The sequence below is a fragment of the Tyto alba genome, unplaced genomic scaffold (genome assembly GCF_018691265.1).
Source record: "Tyto alba isolate M040663 unplaced genomic scaffold, T.alba_DEE_v4.0 Super-Scaffold_42, whole genome shotgun sequence".
NCBI classification, from domain to species: domain Eukaryota; kingdom Metazoa; phylum Chordata; class Aves; order Strigiformes; family Tytonidae; genus Tyto; species Tyto alba.
In genome coordinates, this window is record NW_024881318.1 from 16646139 (window position 1) to 16662237 (window position 16099).

At 36.6% G+C, this 16099-nt stretch overlaps 1 protein-coding gene across 7 annotated transcripts in view; it reads left to right on the top strand.

Moving 5' to 3' along the window:
- The window catches only part of SPEF2 (sperm flagellar 2), a 68408-nt gene that overhangs the window by 27674 nt on the left and 24635 nt on the right, over positions 1-16099 (top strand). For 4 of the 7 annotated variants that reach the window (XM_032992266.2, XM_032992268.2, XM_032992267.2 and 1 more), the window contains exons 11-21: positions 55-274; positions 739-869; positions 1089-1167; positions 4519-4592; positions 5388-5491; positions 6338-6585; positions 8173-8290; positions 9075-9232; positions 11408-11547; positions 12443-12570; positions 12677-12815. In XM_032992266.2, coding sequence (XP_032848157.2) covers positions 55-274; positions 739-869; positions 1089-1167; positions 4519-4592; positions 5388-5491; positions 6338-6585; positions 8173-8290; positions 9075-9232; positions 11408-11547; positions 12443-12570; positions 12677-12815 — 1539 coding nt within the window. Of the gene's footprint in view, positions 1-54; positions 275-738; positions 870-1088; positions 1168-2415; positions 2520-4518; positions 4593-5387; positions 5492-6337; positions 6586-8172; positions 8291-9074; positions 9233-11407; positions 11548-12442; positions 12575-12676; positions 12816-16099 lie in introns of those variants that run through there. The other 3 variants (XM_032992270.2, XM_032992272.2, XM_032992273.2) reach the window with 3 other exon arrangements.

A 16099-nucleotide genomic window follows, 5' to 3' on the forward strand; every position in this document is an offset into this window, starting at 1 on the left:
AAATGAAAGACAAGGCATATTGACAAATTATTCGGTAATTTGTCATTTATACAGAGTATGACAGGGGAATGGTGCCCAACTGAAGATAACAATGAAATCAAACCTCCTCTTAATAATAACATATTGGGTCATGTGCTTCGTAGACTGATGGAGATTTTCTATCCTCCAAAACCCAAATCTGCACCACCTGTATTTCCTCCGTTTCCTGTCAAGGGATGTATTTTGGGAAAACTTTTTAGTGGAAAAACGACCTGTGTAAAGTTTATTGAAAAAGGTAGAGATACTTTTATTTTTTCCAAAAATTCTTAACAATGTTTATTTGTGTTAAAATCCAAATCTTAAAATTAAAATCCTTTGTCCAAATCCTTGCATTACTAATCCTTGAACCCCAGATGCGTCTGTATTTTACAGGGGTTGGTTGCAAGTCATTCATTCATTATCTTGCAAAATAAGATTAAAAATATCTGAACTTGAATATAATGTTAACATAATTACTTCTGCATTGAGAATTTGAAAATGCTTTTGCCAAACTTCTCTGGGAATGTTTGTAATCGAAGAGTCTAGCAAAATAGCCATGTGATTGTGGATACACACTGTGCAGTAGTTATAGAGAAGAGACAGTGGAAACAGCTGACATCAAAAGCCCAAACAAAACAATTAATTTAATTGCCATTAATAGTCTTTCTTTATGTATGCTCAACTCAAACTTTAAGGCTGCCTAATTTTTTTGTGTATTAGTTTGCAATATTCAGGTACTATGTGTTGATACTCTAGTTGAGGAGGCTATCCAAGCTTTTCTTAAAAATGAAATGAAAAGTGAACACAATGTGATTCCACAAGAAGCAGAGAGTTCTGGGGAACAAAATGAGGTAATGATTTTTGTTAATTTTGGATTTGGCTCACATGGGGACATTAGAATGAAATACAGAATGAAGAAAGCATATAGTTTCAACTTTTTTATTCAATTTCAAATTTAAGTCTGTGTTTTGATTTACAAGACTTCACGAGTCAGTTTGAATTGACAGGCTTGTTTTTCCTCTAATATGTAATTTCCTTTCTAATCCATTTCCTTTCACAATTAATACAAGGTCCAGAAAAACTTACCAAAATCACCACTGGAAGTTCTAAAGAAACTCCAAACAGAACCACCTAACAATGGAACCAAAGGTATGTATACATTTAATTTATATGTGTAGATATATATTTATAAAATTAATTCTTATCTTATTAGATTTAGATGGCAATTCCCCTTTCTCTTGTACATTTCAGGTAGTATCCTATCCATGACATCTGAGTTTTCACAGTAGTTTCCATTATGAATTTCATGTTTCGACACATTCCTAATATCTGGGAGCAGCAAGTGCAGGCTGCTCCATGGAGGAAGGTGAGCTAGGTGACGAGGGCAACAGCAAAGCAGGAAGCACCAACATTCACCAACAAGGAGTGAGGATATTGACTGAAGTCAGGGTCACTATCAGGTCCAGAGACTTTGATCATCATGAGCTTCCATCTGGTGATAACCCAGCGATTCTGCCAATGAATGTTTTGCCAATTGACGGGGTTAACACAAAGGACACAGACACCAAGCTAAAGAAAAAGGCTTATTTTACTTTAGTAGAAATAGAAATTTTACTATAGTAGAAATAGCAGAAAGAATAAGCAAGGTAATGCACCTAGACATTACTATTTAAAGCTAGCTATAGTGATTAAGAAAGATACATCACCAATTGCCCTCATACTTTACCATCATCCAGACCCGTGCATCAGCTGGGGAGCCCCGTCACAGCGAAGGGTCGGAGAGCCTTTCCCAGCAATTGGGAAGTCCTACGCAGTGCGTCCGCTCGTAGGTGAGGTCTCCGTCTTTGCTGTGAGAGGGTCCAGCTTTTATACAGTTTAACAAACAAGTCTAAACAAAACGCACAGGAGATATCTGGTAGATTGATATGCCTCACTCAGGCATGTCCGGATCTGGCCAGGATCCCGCACGTCTGAGGAGTTTCTGTTTTTCTTTACATTTGGGATTTATAGTTACTTCCTATTGTTTACTTATAGTTCCCAAGGATTGTTCCCAGGGTTACATTTTCATGCTGATAAGATACTGGTTGCTTCAGTCTGCTGATAAGATGCTGATTGCTGGTCGGGGAATTCACTCAGAAGTCAACTTTGGTTTGAGGCCTATTGTTTGGGCCCCTTTTTGTTCCAATGAAGCAAGTCTGAGGTCAAACTGGGAACTCAAGTCAGCACTTGTGTGTCAGGGTCAGAATCAAGTGGACAGGACATGGGGTGCAGACATGGCTGCTATACAGCTGTAACGTACCACAAGCAGGGTCCAGGATGAGAGCTTCAGCTTAAAAGCAGCTTCCAAAGGAAGGAAATACAAGCCCTCACCTCCCTTCACTTTACTTTTCTCTACAGCAGATCTTACCAACTAAGGAACTGACACTAGGCTCAGCCATCTAAACTCAGAATCACAGAATGATTGAGGGTGAAAGGGACCTCTGGAGATCATCTAGTCCAACGCTCCACCTCAAAGCACTGTCAATACTGCAGGTTGTTCAGGACTATGTTCAGTTGGATGCTGAACATTTCCAAGGATGGAGACTCCAAAACCTCACTAACATGTTCCAATATTCTGTAACCCTTACAGTTAATATTTTTATTTCTAAATGGAATTTCCTGTGTTTCAGTTTATGTCTGTTGCCTTTTGTTCTTTTACTTGGTACCGCTAAGAAGAGTCTGTCTCTGTTTTCTTTACTCTTCTCCCCACTCCAGATATTTCTAAACATTTAAAAGGTTCCCCTCAGGCCTTCTCTTCTCCAGGCTGAACAGCCACAGCTCTCAGCCTCTCCTCATACACCAGATACTCCCAGAACTTAGGAATTGTCAGGGCTTTTCTCTGGGCCTGGTCCAATATATCCATGTCTGTCTTGCACTGGGGAGTCCCAGAGTGGACACTGCACTGCAGATGTGGTCTCACCAGTGCCATATCTTTTGAATGTGATCCGTGACGCTGTTGTCCTTTGCTGCAAGGGCACGTTGCTGGCTCATGGTCAGCTTGTTCTCCTCCAGGGCCTTCTCTGCAGAGCTGCTTTCAAGACAGTTGGCCCTCAGCTGGTACTGGAGGCACGGGATTTTCCTCACCAGAAGCATTTCCCATTGCTGAACTTCATGAGATTCCTGCCAGCCCTTTTCTCCTGCCCATCAAGGTTCCACTGAAGGGCAGCACAACCACCTGGTGCATCAACCACTCCTTCCAGTTTTATATCATCTGCAAACTTGTTGAGGGTATGCTTTGTCTCGTCATGCAGGTCACTAATGACGATGTTAAACAGTATTGGTCTCGGAATCAGTGCTTGGGCTACATCGCTGATCACTGGCCATCAGCTGCACTTCACGCTGCTGATCACAGCCCCTTGAGCCTGGCAGTTCAGCCAGTTTTCAGTCCGCCTCACTGCCTACTTATCTAGTCCGTACTTCATCACTTTGTCTGTGAGAGCGTTAAGGAAGACGGTGGCAAAAGACAATGTAAACAGCATATGCTGATCTTCTCTCAACCACTGAGCCCGCCACCTCATTCTAGAAGGTTGTCAGGTTAGTCGGGCATGAATTCCCCTTTGTAAATCCATGCTGACAACTCCAAATCACCTTCTTGTCCTTAATGGACTTGGAAATGTTTTCCATGCTTATTTGCTCCATCAGTCCCTTGGGACTGAGGTGAGGCTGCCTAGCTTGTACATCTCCAATTCCCCCTTCTTGCCTTCCTTGAAGACAGGAGTGGCAGTTGCATTCTTCTAGTCCTGGGAACCTTTCCCAATCACCAGAACTTTTCAAAGACTATTGAGAGTGGCCTAGGAATGGCATTGGCCAGGTCCCTTGGTGTTTGTGGGTATATGCCATCAGGTCCCATGGACTTGTGTATTTCCAGTTTATGTTATGTTTTGTGTAAGCCGATCCTCTTCCAGAATGGGTAAATCTTTCTTGATGCAGACTTTTCTGATAGTCACAGGGGCTTGGAATACCTCAGTCTTTTCCAAGTCTCTCTCAGCAGGCCCACATTTTCCCTAGCCTTCCATTTGTTGTGGAGATATCTTATTGCCCGTCTGGCTGGACATAAGACAAGGCCTTTTCCCCATGAGAACCATCAAACTTTGAAAAAAATTGCATGCAGAAGTAGTGTAGTCTCCATCCTTGGAGGTTTTCTAGATCACACTGGGTAAGCAGCTGAGAAACATGATCTGACATTTTCACTGATGCCACTTTGAGCAGAAGATTGAACTTGAACTAGGTGACCTCCAGAATTTGCTTCCAGTGTGAATTAATCAATAATCCTATGATTCTAACAATTGTATATACCTTCTGTATCAATTTGTTCAGAGAACAATAATGAGGCATATACTTTTGTCGTTTGTCTGTAGTAATAAATATTAGTATTAATTACATTAATATTAAATAATATTAATTAAATAATATTAAATATTAGTATTAGAATTGTCAAACTTTATAATGTACCTATTTTAGGCAATTGTCCTGTCAAAAAGGATCCATCTGGGCATGAATTTAAATCAGATAACAGTCAGGATGGCCTATGCAAGGTTTGTAATCCAATTTTAGCTTCTACTTTATAAAGATGCATTTGTTAAAATGATTAAATTACTTAAATAATGTCACCCTTTCATCATTCTGAAATTAATTTATTGACCTCATTGCAAGCATTTTGATAGGAAAATCTATTCCTGTGTTTGTTGATTAGATTCGTACATACTGTTAATATTCTGTATCTTCTTGTTAAATCTAACATTTATGTAAGATATGGTAGTTTCTGAGTCACTTCTGAGTTAGCAAAAGTATATTCCTGATTTTGCTGCTGCCAAGCAGATCATTCATCCCATAACAAGATTTCTTTATTTTCAAGAATACTTAATTCTACAGTGATCTCTGAATTTATTGCTCACTGGAAAATATTTTGAAAGCTAAGATATAAAAAAATCCCTGTAGAAATAATGAAGTTAAATGCTGTTGTATAAAACTGTCAGTGGATTCATGGTAGTGAAAATCAGAATAAGTTTAGAAACTGGACACTTAATTTTTTTTCTCCTGTCCTTCATATACTTTGTTTCTCAACCTTGTTTCTGTCTAACATTTTTATGGGTGTAATGATGGAAATCAGCTGGTGATTTCAATTTAATTAGGCCTTTTTTACATCAGTTAAAACTATTTATCCTTAATAAATAAAAATAAATATGAAATATAATTAAATAGCACAATAAATATTACACTAAAATATATAATATATAATATACAATATATGAAGTAGAATCATACTCCTTTTAACAGTGAGTGTTGTGAACATTCTGATCATCTTAGTTTTACACTGCACTTTTCCACAGCTATCTGTACGAGCCCAGCTTGGTGCCGCATCACAGAAATTGTTGAAGAAAGGAAAAAGCATTCCAGATGAATTACTAATTGACATCCTATTGGAAGCCATTAAGTATGAAATTATATAGGTTTTTTTCCTCAGTTATTTAGAATGTAATTATCCATTTTGTAGTCAAGATTCAGCCATTTATCTTCATTAAGGTATTTCTTGAACACTGATCTTCTACTTGGGAAGTGGAGCTAATCAGTGAACTTAGTTAACAGTCATTTTATGCTAGCAGTAGAGCCTAGCCCTAAATTATGCAGATATTATTGTACACTGCTGCAGGTAATTATAAATATACCCATGACTATCACACAGTCATTAAATATAGCTAGTGTCTCTACTTTGTTTATTAGTTGGAAGCTATTCAGCATGTGCTAGTATTTTTTCTTTTAGATTTTGTGAAATGAATAATCCAAGCGTTCATGTTCCTGCAGTTAGGTTACTTATTTTCGACTACTCTTGTTTGACAGAAAATTCTCTCAACTACCCTGATGTGCAATTAGCACTTAACTTCTCACATTAATCTCATTTAAATGATATTACTCCCATTAGTAGAATTTAAAGCTATGGAACAAATTTTGCTATTTGTTGTATTGGTGCAAAGGTTAGTAGACAAAATAGTGAAATTACACATCTGATCATAGTCTGTATAAAGAGTGTTTTTGAAAACTTTATCAAGACAGAAAAAATTGTTTGGTTATTGCTTTTTTTTTTCACTTTTAGTTAGGCATGATGTTATTTTTTTGATTTAAAATCCAATGCTTTACAGTTTAATTATGCCTGTTGTATTCTGTATTCAACTGGATATTTAATATACTGAATTCAGAATGCTTGCTAGGGCAAGCTCTTATTTAGATGTTATTATTATGCTATCAATTCACTGTATAATTCTGATTCTTCATTTACTCTTAGACATACACCACCAGAGAAGGGGTGGATTGTGGATGGCTTTCCAATGACAGTTGATCAGGCAAAGCTATTTGAAAAAGCCTATACAGGGATTGATCCAGAAGCAAAAGATGCAAGTTCTGGAAAGCTGTCACTTGTTACAGATCCCAGAGCCCCGAACAAGCCTCCTGTTACCTCACATGCATTTGATATTTCTGTGTTATTGGATATTTCAGACACTGTGGTACTGAAACGTGTGGCTAACTTGAAGCGTAAGTTTCCAACTACTTTTAATAAAGTGATATGATGAGCAGATTCTAATGTATGGGAAATGTAAAGATTGTTATAATACTGAAATGACTAAATTGTGAGTACTTTGCAACGTAATAGCAAGTTGCATACTTTAATTAAACCCACTAAATTATATAAGACCTTTATTTTCCTCTGACAATTATGAAATTAGAAATTGTTTAAATTTCTTGGCAGCTTTTTTCTCCATTTGTAAGGCCCCTTTTAACTTTAGCTGTCTAAAAGTACATGACTATGTATAAGGAACATATTAATCCCAAACATTATTTACAAGATATACCTGTACGTTGTACTTATGGGAGCAAAATAGCATTACTTCACAATTTCTCTATATCTCACAGTATCACTTTCAGTAATTGTGCATTACTGCCTTGAATGCTTCCAGATTATTTCAAATATATTTGTTTCAGTCAAAGGCAGATCAGAAGTATGCAATGTATGTGTATATGCTTGTTTCTGTTTGTACTGAATTCTCACTGAAGCTGAGATAACATAGTGTCTGGTGTTAGATACCACATAAAAGAGCATTTGGAAAAACCCACAAATTACAACAGTTGCAGAAATATGCCTCATTACAAACGAGTATGTGTAAATAGTATTTTTCTCCAGGAGACACATTTGGAAAAGGATGAAGGAAATGATAAACAAATGGATGTGCCAACATTCATTCCCTATTGATTATTACCTTTGTATTGTCTTTAGTTAGTGAACAATCAGTAATTGTCAGTTTTGTTCACCAAAAGCAAAGACATCAAAAGCTTTTTGAGGGCTGTTTCACTTCTAGGCCTCACATTTTTAATTACCCTTACTCACCTTGGCAAAATGTAAATTCTTTTCATTAATATGTCCCATATTGTTAAAATTATAAGGAGATTTGTCTTCATTGATTTCACTGCAGCACTTACATGGTACATAGCTTGAAGTAAAGCACCATTTACTTTTAGCTTTTATGTACAGGTAGGAGTGAGGATGAGTCAAAATTATTAGAGCTTCTGATAACAATGCTGTGTTTTATGTGGCATTACACATTAAAAAAATCCCAAGTTATAAAATATGGCTTATTTCTAATCAATTAAAGGGTTTTCTAAATTTAGGTAAGACTCAGAGGGAGAATACTGCATCTTCAAATGCAGTGGAATATCTGTCTATTGTTGTGAAAAGTTGTAGTTACTTCAAGGAAGATTCAGATTAGACTGAGAAAATACCTTCTAATTTAGAATAGATAAGCCTGAAATAGTCCACCCACAGGAATGCTCCCTCTCTACAACTGGAAATTTCTACGATCAAAAGCATCCATCAGGAAATGTTAGTGCTATAATTGGCTATACGTTTAAACAGGAAGAGGTAAGACTGTCTTCAGGTCCTTTCCAGCCAAATTTTATATTTCTAAGATTTTCTCTGACTTTTCTTTTAGGAAGTTTGCTACTCAATTTTTAAATGAAGAAATGTAAGATCAAAGAATACTTATGTTTTTCTTTGAATAATTATCTTACTTCAGTCAAATAACTGCCTGCATAATTGTCTTTGTCAATATATGTTCATATATGCAGGTTTCCACACAGCAGATAAATCAAAGTCATCTCAAACTGAACAGAACAACAATCAAAATTCAGATGCTGAAATCATAGAAGAGAAAACTGACTTAGCCAGAGACCATGTTCTACATAGGTATGTTATATGCAGTACAAAAATTTGCTTTAGCCAGATTTTTAGGCATGTAATTAATCCGAATCTCATATGTGATCCATATAGTACTGATATGCCTAATGTTAAGAATTTACTTAGGAGTTTCTCTAACATAGAACCTAAAGTGTACTTCCATTTTTGCACAGTATGAATAGTACTAGAAGATAAGAATTCATGTGTTTTGCTTTTCCAAGGTATGCTTGCAAGGACAATTTATTTTTCATATATATATTGCATTGTACCATATGTATACGTATATGTCTATCTATGCATACATATATCTGAGGTATGTCATACTTCATGTGACTGCCCTTGAATAAAATGCACTTGATTTCAGTTGCAGATTGTATAAAATCATATCTTTCACTTTTACATTTATAAAAACCAATTAGTTTTGTATTTTTTATTGAATTATTGGATGTTTAACTTTACATAAAGAGCAAAATCAAGAACAAGTTTTATTTCTAAATATTTGATATATTAACTATTTCAGACTATTATTATTATTGTTGTGATAAAAGTAGGTTTAGCTTGTGACAAGAAAAAGGCGGAAATATATAAGACTAGTTAACAGTAGAATTTTGAAAATTTTCCTATGTTGAAAATGAAGGGGCTGATATGGATGGAGTATTACTTTGCAAAAAGTATGGATTTGTTTTAGTATTAGATTAGATGGTCTGCTTTATCTTTTATATATTAATTTGAGAAAATGTTTTATTTTTCATTAGTTAGATTTTAATTTTATACATTAATGTGATTTTTGTAGAATTTCAGGCTTTCTAGACACATGGCCAAAATTAGAGAAATGGTTTTCAGTCCATCAAAATATTCTAGTGAAAGTCAATGCAGAGACAGAAGAAAGTCTCATGTGTGAAACAGTGAAGGAAATTATAATGGAAGAAATTGCCAAAAAACAGACTAGAAGTAAGTTTTCATGTTCTTACTTTTTACAATTCAGTAAGAAAAGACTTTGTTATTTGTAATTAATACTAATAATTACTATGTAAAGCTATATGGAAACATATATTTTCACTGGCCCTTCAAGACTTTGGGGATGTACAAGTTAGTGGTAACTGCACCAGAACTCTGACTTCTGCTGTGTTTTTATGTTTTCAGAGGGTATGCACCAATTTCACATAATTGTAAAGATCATTTGAGAAAAAGTTTTAAAAAGTTTAAAATAAAGTCTCAGTTGGGTTTATTTAAATTCCACGAAGTAAAGGATTACTAAATTCAGTCCTTTCTTCCTGGTTTAAATTTTGCAGCTAGCATCTTCACCATATGTGATAACATAATGGTATAAGAAAGACTAACTTGCCATTATCAACATATATTCTTTTATCAGCCACAGCTTAAAAGCATGGATAACTTGGAGTGGTTTTGACATGTATTTTGGTGCATATTTATTCAATTTTTTTACTCTTAATCACCCAAAAGGAAAGAAAAATTTTAAAATAAAAAAGGAAAAAATATGAAGTATCCAAGGAAAAGTTGCATCAAGTAAACGAGGATTAGTAAACTTGAGAATGAGCAGGTTTTTTCTTTGTAATTATTACATTAAAGTCTTGATGTGTCTTCTACCACCAAAAAAAAAAAAAAAAGTATTAGCTTGAAATGCACTCTTAACAGTCAAAGTTTGGACCTCTATTCCTGCACAAGGTTTCCAGTTCATGAAAAATTCTTGAAAATATCACATCTGACAGAAAACCGGATGGAGCATTTTCAAACAATGATCTGGTTGGAATTGCTTTTATTTTTTATGTGCTAGATATAATCCATAGCCCTGCTGGAGTCAATGGCAAAATCCCTATTGATGCAAATGGAGTTGAGGTTTTCTGGTTAGATTGCAGCTATCGTGTAGATCTACCATAAGGACTTTTTACTCCATGTGCAGAAGTATCTCCCATCGTCTGTAAATAATGTCTATATTTATATTTATGTTGATAGTTTCCAAGCTGTCCTTCATGATTAGGTTCATACAAGCAGAACAGAGGTATGAGAATGTATTAGTCAGACATTAGTAGCTTTCTGGGAGCAACATGGTAAAGCTACAGAGACTGGTTCTCAAAATATTTATCAGGAGCTGAAGTAGTTATGTGGCCAACAGAATCAGGAGAATGATAGCAGTTTTTCCATTGAAGGACCCAGCAAGACAGTGTTTTTCAGAGACAGATTTGTCACACTTAAAGTAAAACAAAACACAACTATTCTGTAAACTCTAAGCTGCTTCCAAACAAAAAGACAAAACTGTAACAACACTGATTTAATGCAAGCCTATTCATTTTCTCCAAATATTTTCAAATCCACAGCAAAACTGGCTAGATTTCATGTACGTGATTCTGAGCAGTTAATTAACATTAACTTAAAAATCTAGTTGTGGAATTCTTCTGTGGTCACGGAGAAGTGCTGATATCTTTTTAGATGTCAGTTCAGATCCTAGAGTTGAATCATGCTCTTACGCTGCTAACTACACTTAGTATTATTTTGCTATACTATAGGTTATCAGAATTAGTTTTCCACCTCTTTCATTCCCTACCACATGATCTTTTCTGTCTCATTTTTCCCATCCATCATCTTTCATACTTTTCAGCTTTTCCTCTGAGTAAGGTGTATTTTCCATGTTAGGCCCGATTTAGCTCAATTTACCTGTTTCTGTCTTCTTCAATGTTTGTTTTATTTGATTAACTCATTCCCAAGTCTATCATGGAAGCTATAAATGTTTAAAACTGTTCTTTAATTAAGCAGGGAGTCCTTGAAATCACGATAGTTATAATAAATCTCAGAATTGTATCAACACCACTGGCCTTGGTTTACGTGGTAAAGAACTTGTTTCATATGCATACATACTAATTATTTTCACGATTCTCTTTTAGTGATGGTTTTAGAAGAGTATCAGTCCTGCAAAATATAAGCTTAACTGGAAAGTGATTTTATAACTATAGCATCACTGATTTGATTAGTATATCTTTTGATAAACAAGTAATGAAATATTGAATCTGTTCCCTTATGTTGAACTTGTCAGAGTAGCATAGAAGTCTAATTCTGTTTATTGATGCTTACAATGTATTTGAAGGTACTAATTGTACATTCATGTATAAGGGTCTGCTCAAGAAATATCAGCAGAAAAAAACCTTTTACCAGTTACAAGTCAAGATCCGTTTCCTCCTGTTCCTGTGGCACCACCACCAATTGAACCAGGATCAGATGAATGGATTTATGTGGATGAACCACTTCCCAAGGTACATTCATTCATGATTAAAAGTCTTAGATATCAAAGTATGTATTTTTCTTGGTATTTTATGCATATTCTATCTAAACATTGTGTCTCATTGCATGTTGTTTTCTTCAGTATTATTCAAGGAGAGGTACACTAGTACTGCATTACAAATATCTAAAAATACAAATAACATCTATTACATCTTCATTTTGCTCAATGTTGCTTTGCTTCTCCAGTCATAATCTGTTTAACTCTCCTCATGGGGAGCAGCTCATATGTTCAGTCATGATTCTTACCCTTCTGTCTGTCTGTTCAACTGTAAATTTTTTGGGATGGGGAGCTGGAACTGCATGCAGTATTTGAGATGTAGATTTGAAGGCTGCAGAATGATACTTTGTATTTTCTTCTGCAGCTCCTTTCCTAATACTTACCAATTTTGCCTTCATGACTGCAATTAGCACACATATAACCATGTTGTCCCTGGCCATGGGCTTTATTTTGCATTTTATGACAGTCAGTCAGCCTAATGTCACTTTTGCAACACTAGACAGTCAACTTATATTTTTACCAGCTTGAACAGATGTGTACCACCAGTTTTTGATACTTAAATTCTCATATAATATCTTCACGTTGTTTATGAGTGTATCCAAAACCACAGATACTGGAGTATTCTGTTGAAATTTCCCATTCATTTTGAGTACCGCTGCTTTTTACCAAAAAAATGCACAGGATAAACTATATGTTGATACAGTATCCATACTCAGTTGTAAATAGTTGTAAATCAAAAGAAGTACATAGTGAAAAAACTCAGTAATGTGATTTAATGAAATAACCTGTCTTATATTTGCTAATGCTACGCCTAAATGGGTTACTGAGAAATATAACAATTAATTTTGATGTTTTTAAAAAATTCACAGGAGATACCTGGTTTTTTAGTACCTTACTGGGAAATGGTAGAAAATGCATACATGAATACCATCAAAACTATACTTAGATGTCTAAGGGATGAACAGCACACTGTGATTGACTACTTAGCAGACATTAGGTGAGTAGAAATAGTAGCTTATTACATTAATATTAGTATTTTATATTTTCCCTGTGGCATTTTGTATGACTTTAAAAATTAAAATTATTTTTACCACAATTTACAGAAAAAAATTCCAAGGTTACTTGAAGCGTCCAGATCTTAAGCAGGAATTTGTATCTCAGTGGCAATCAGATTTCAATTCAATTGCTGATGACCTGCGAGAAGATGAGGAAACAAAAGCAGAACTACACCAAAGAGTTACTGTAAGTAGATGGCAAAAGTTGTAACATACCCTAAAGTATTATTTCATTGTATACAAACTCAATGTAACATGAATGATATAATTATTTACATTTTTTTCTTTTTTACCACTCTTAAGCTATTTCACTTCCTCTTGTACATAAAGTGTTTTTCACAGTTATTTCTCTGGTTTTTGGTTATATCTTATGTCTTGCTTCTTTTTTTTAGATTATACTGTGATATTTTGGCACATTGTACATTAAATATTTCTCTGCTTTAATTTTCTTTACGTATTATGGTTTTCAGAGATTTTACTCACAAATTTGGACATTTCTATCACATTCTAACAAATCGTGGCAGTCATATAGTTTTTCCATAAATGATACATGGTAGTATATGTTTTCTAAAACTGTTTCATAAAAAATACAGATAATTTCTTTGAAATGTTTGAAGTCTCTTTGACATGCTAGGTCAGACATGTCCTGAGAGTTCTTCTTCGCAAAAATCCGTAAGAGTAAAGGTCCTAACGAGTTCAGAGCCAGATTTAATTTAGGCAGGAAGTAGAGCTATCTTTCAACTTTTCAGATTCCCATTTCGGAACAGACATGATTTTTAGTTTAAATCATCGTAGGAAATGCTCCCAGAAAAGTGTGATAAAAATGCTGGCAATATTGTTAGTTGAAGGGAACACTGGTGGAATCATGATTGAATTCACTGAGATGGAAAAAGTGTTGGACATCCTTTTCTTTAGCATTATTTAAATAGAATGAAGTAGAGGACTAAAAAATCATCATCCGTATTCCTAATTTCTACTAAATGGAATTATAAAAAGACTGGAATCCCTATGAGTCCTATATTTCAGAAAGCTAAAATTTAAAATATTTGGCCGTTCACTTGTAACAGAAATCCATGTTTGACATCGTCCATTTCAAATTAGGTTAAGAGGAGGTGATAGACCCATATGATGCAGTGAAACTCAGGTACTGTGGCAAGGCTAAGCACAGTAAGTAAGGCATTTTGGAGTAAATATATGATTTCCAGAGATTTTGTTTCTGAATGACCCATTCTAGTCCTTGTGCATCCCAAACATGTGGGTGAACGTGAAGATGATACTTCCTCTATGATGTTAAGCCCTGCCCATTGTACTTGCCTGAATGTGAGAGTTCTGCCATCCATCCTTCCTTGATGCTAGAAAAGAAGAGGGAAGAAATGAAGAGAGTTATAATCTGTGGAATCTTTTTCTTCAAACAATTTAATCTTTCCCAGACCGCTCAGCTCTGTCATCTCAGATGGACCCTAACTGAAACCCTATCCACACTGGAAGCTGCCAGCTGTAAAAGCTGAAAACCAAATTCCTAATATTAGCTGGAAAACGTAAAAGTCCACCCCATTTTGTGATGTGTGAACAATTCCTCAAAGGCCTAAAGCCCAAAGAGCAGTTTTGGCATCCTAAAGATCGAAACTCCGAATCTGTGTGGATAAAATATCCTCAGCAGCCTATCTCTGTTACACCGTCTTTCAGCGTTTTCTCCAAATTCCCTCTCACTCCATTGCTATCACTGAATGTGATCAGTTGCATGGTCCCACTGTTTCTCTTGTTCCAGATAGGAGAGGACTTAGTGCATGCATCCATTTTTTCTTTTTTTTTCACCCATTTAAGTGCAAGGGAAGATGGAAAGAGAAGCTGCTTCACTTTGAAAAGGGGAAGAGTGGTGGGAAGGAGAGACACACAAAACAGAGAAGGGACACTGTCTCCCTTTCCAGTTATCTCCACTGCTTACAGGAAATCAAATCTGTTACTGAATAACATGAGGACAAAGAAGAAAATGCTCCTCCATATGTGTCTCAGGAAGGTACAGGAAAGAGCTGTAGATCAGTTTGTACAAAACATCAGCTTATTTTGTTTGTATAGTATTGGGTTTATGTGGCAAGGCTTTGGCAGCAGAGGGTCTCCAGAAGTGGCTTCTTTGAGAAGACATCAGTGTCAAACAGAGCCACTGGCTCCAAGACAGACCTGCTGCTTGCCAAAGCTGAGCCAGTCAGTGATGGTGGTGGTGCCTCTGTGACAGCGTATTTAAGGAAAGGGTAAAAAATGCTGCATTGCAGCTGTGAGAGAGGAGTGGGAATATGTGAGAGAAACAACAGTGCAGTCACTCAGGTCAGTGGAGAAGGAGGAGGAAGAGGTGTTCCAGGTACCAGAGCAGAGATTCCCCTGGAGCCTGTGGAGAAGACAATGGTGATGCAGATTGTGTAACTGCAGCCCATGGAGGACCACAGTAAAACAGATATCCACCTTGCAGCCTGTGGAGGACCCCATGCTGGAGCAGGTGGACGTGCCCTGAAAGGAGCAGCAGCCTGTGGAGAGCCGACATTAGAACAGGCTCCTGGCAGGAACTGCAGCCCGCAGAGAGGAGCCCATGCAGGAGTAGGTGTTCTGGCAGGACTTGTGGCCCATGGAAGACCCACGTTGGAGCAGTACAATTCTGAAGAACTGCACACATAGAAAGGACCCATGCTGAGCACTTCTTGAAGAACTGAAGCCCAAAGGAAAGGCCCAAGTTGGAGAAGTTCATGGAGGACTGTATCCCTTGAGAGGGACCCCACTCTGCAGCAGCAGAATAGTGTGAGGCAGAAGGAGCAGCAGAGAATGCATAACGAAGTCACCACAACTCCCCATTCCCCATCCTCCCTGCACCACTTGCAGGGCAGGAGGTAGAAGAGTCAGGAGTGAAGTTGAACCTGGGAAGAAGAAGGGGTGGGGGAAAGGTGATTATAGTTTTGTTCTATTTCTTACTATTCTGCTCTGTTATTAATTGGCAATAAATTAAATTAATTTCCCTAAGTCGAGTCTGTTTTGCACATGATGGTAATGAGTGATCTCCTGATCATTATCTTGACCCAGTAACTTTTCCATCATAGTTTCTCCCCCTGTCCTGTGAAGAGGGGGAGTGATAGAGCAGCTTGGTGGACACCTGGCAGCCAGCCAAGGTCAACACACCACTGCAAAACAGATAAGTTTTATGCTTATATCTTTTTTATTCAGTAGAATATCCTTACATGTAAAGCCTACAATGTGGGTAACCATGAATATCTGATAGCCTTTACCTGGAAGTCTGGAACACCTTTTCTCTTTATCCTGAAACTGCTTGGAGACTTAGAGACAGCTCATCTTAGCCTACCTGAGCACTGCATTTAGCATCTCTCTTCTCTTCTGTCACCTATTTCCAGCAGAGATGGCAATGGAGAACAGAGAGTTTGCATGCATGTTGTATGCTTAGTAGGTCTTCAGTCCTTTCAGTGAGCCACA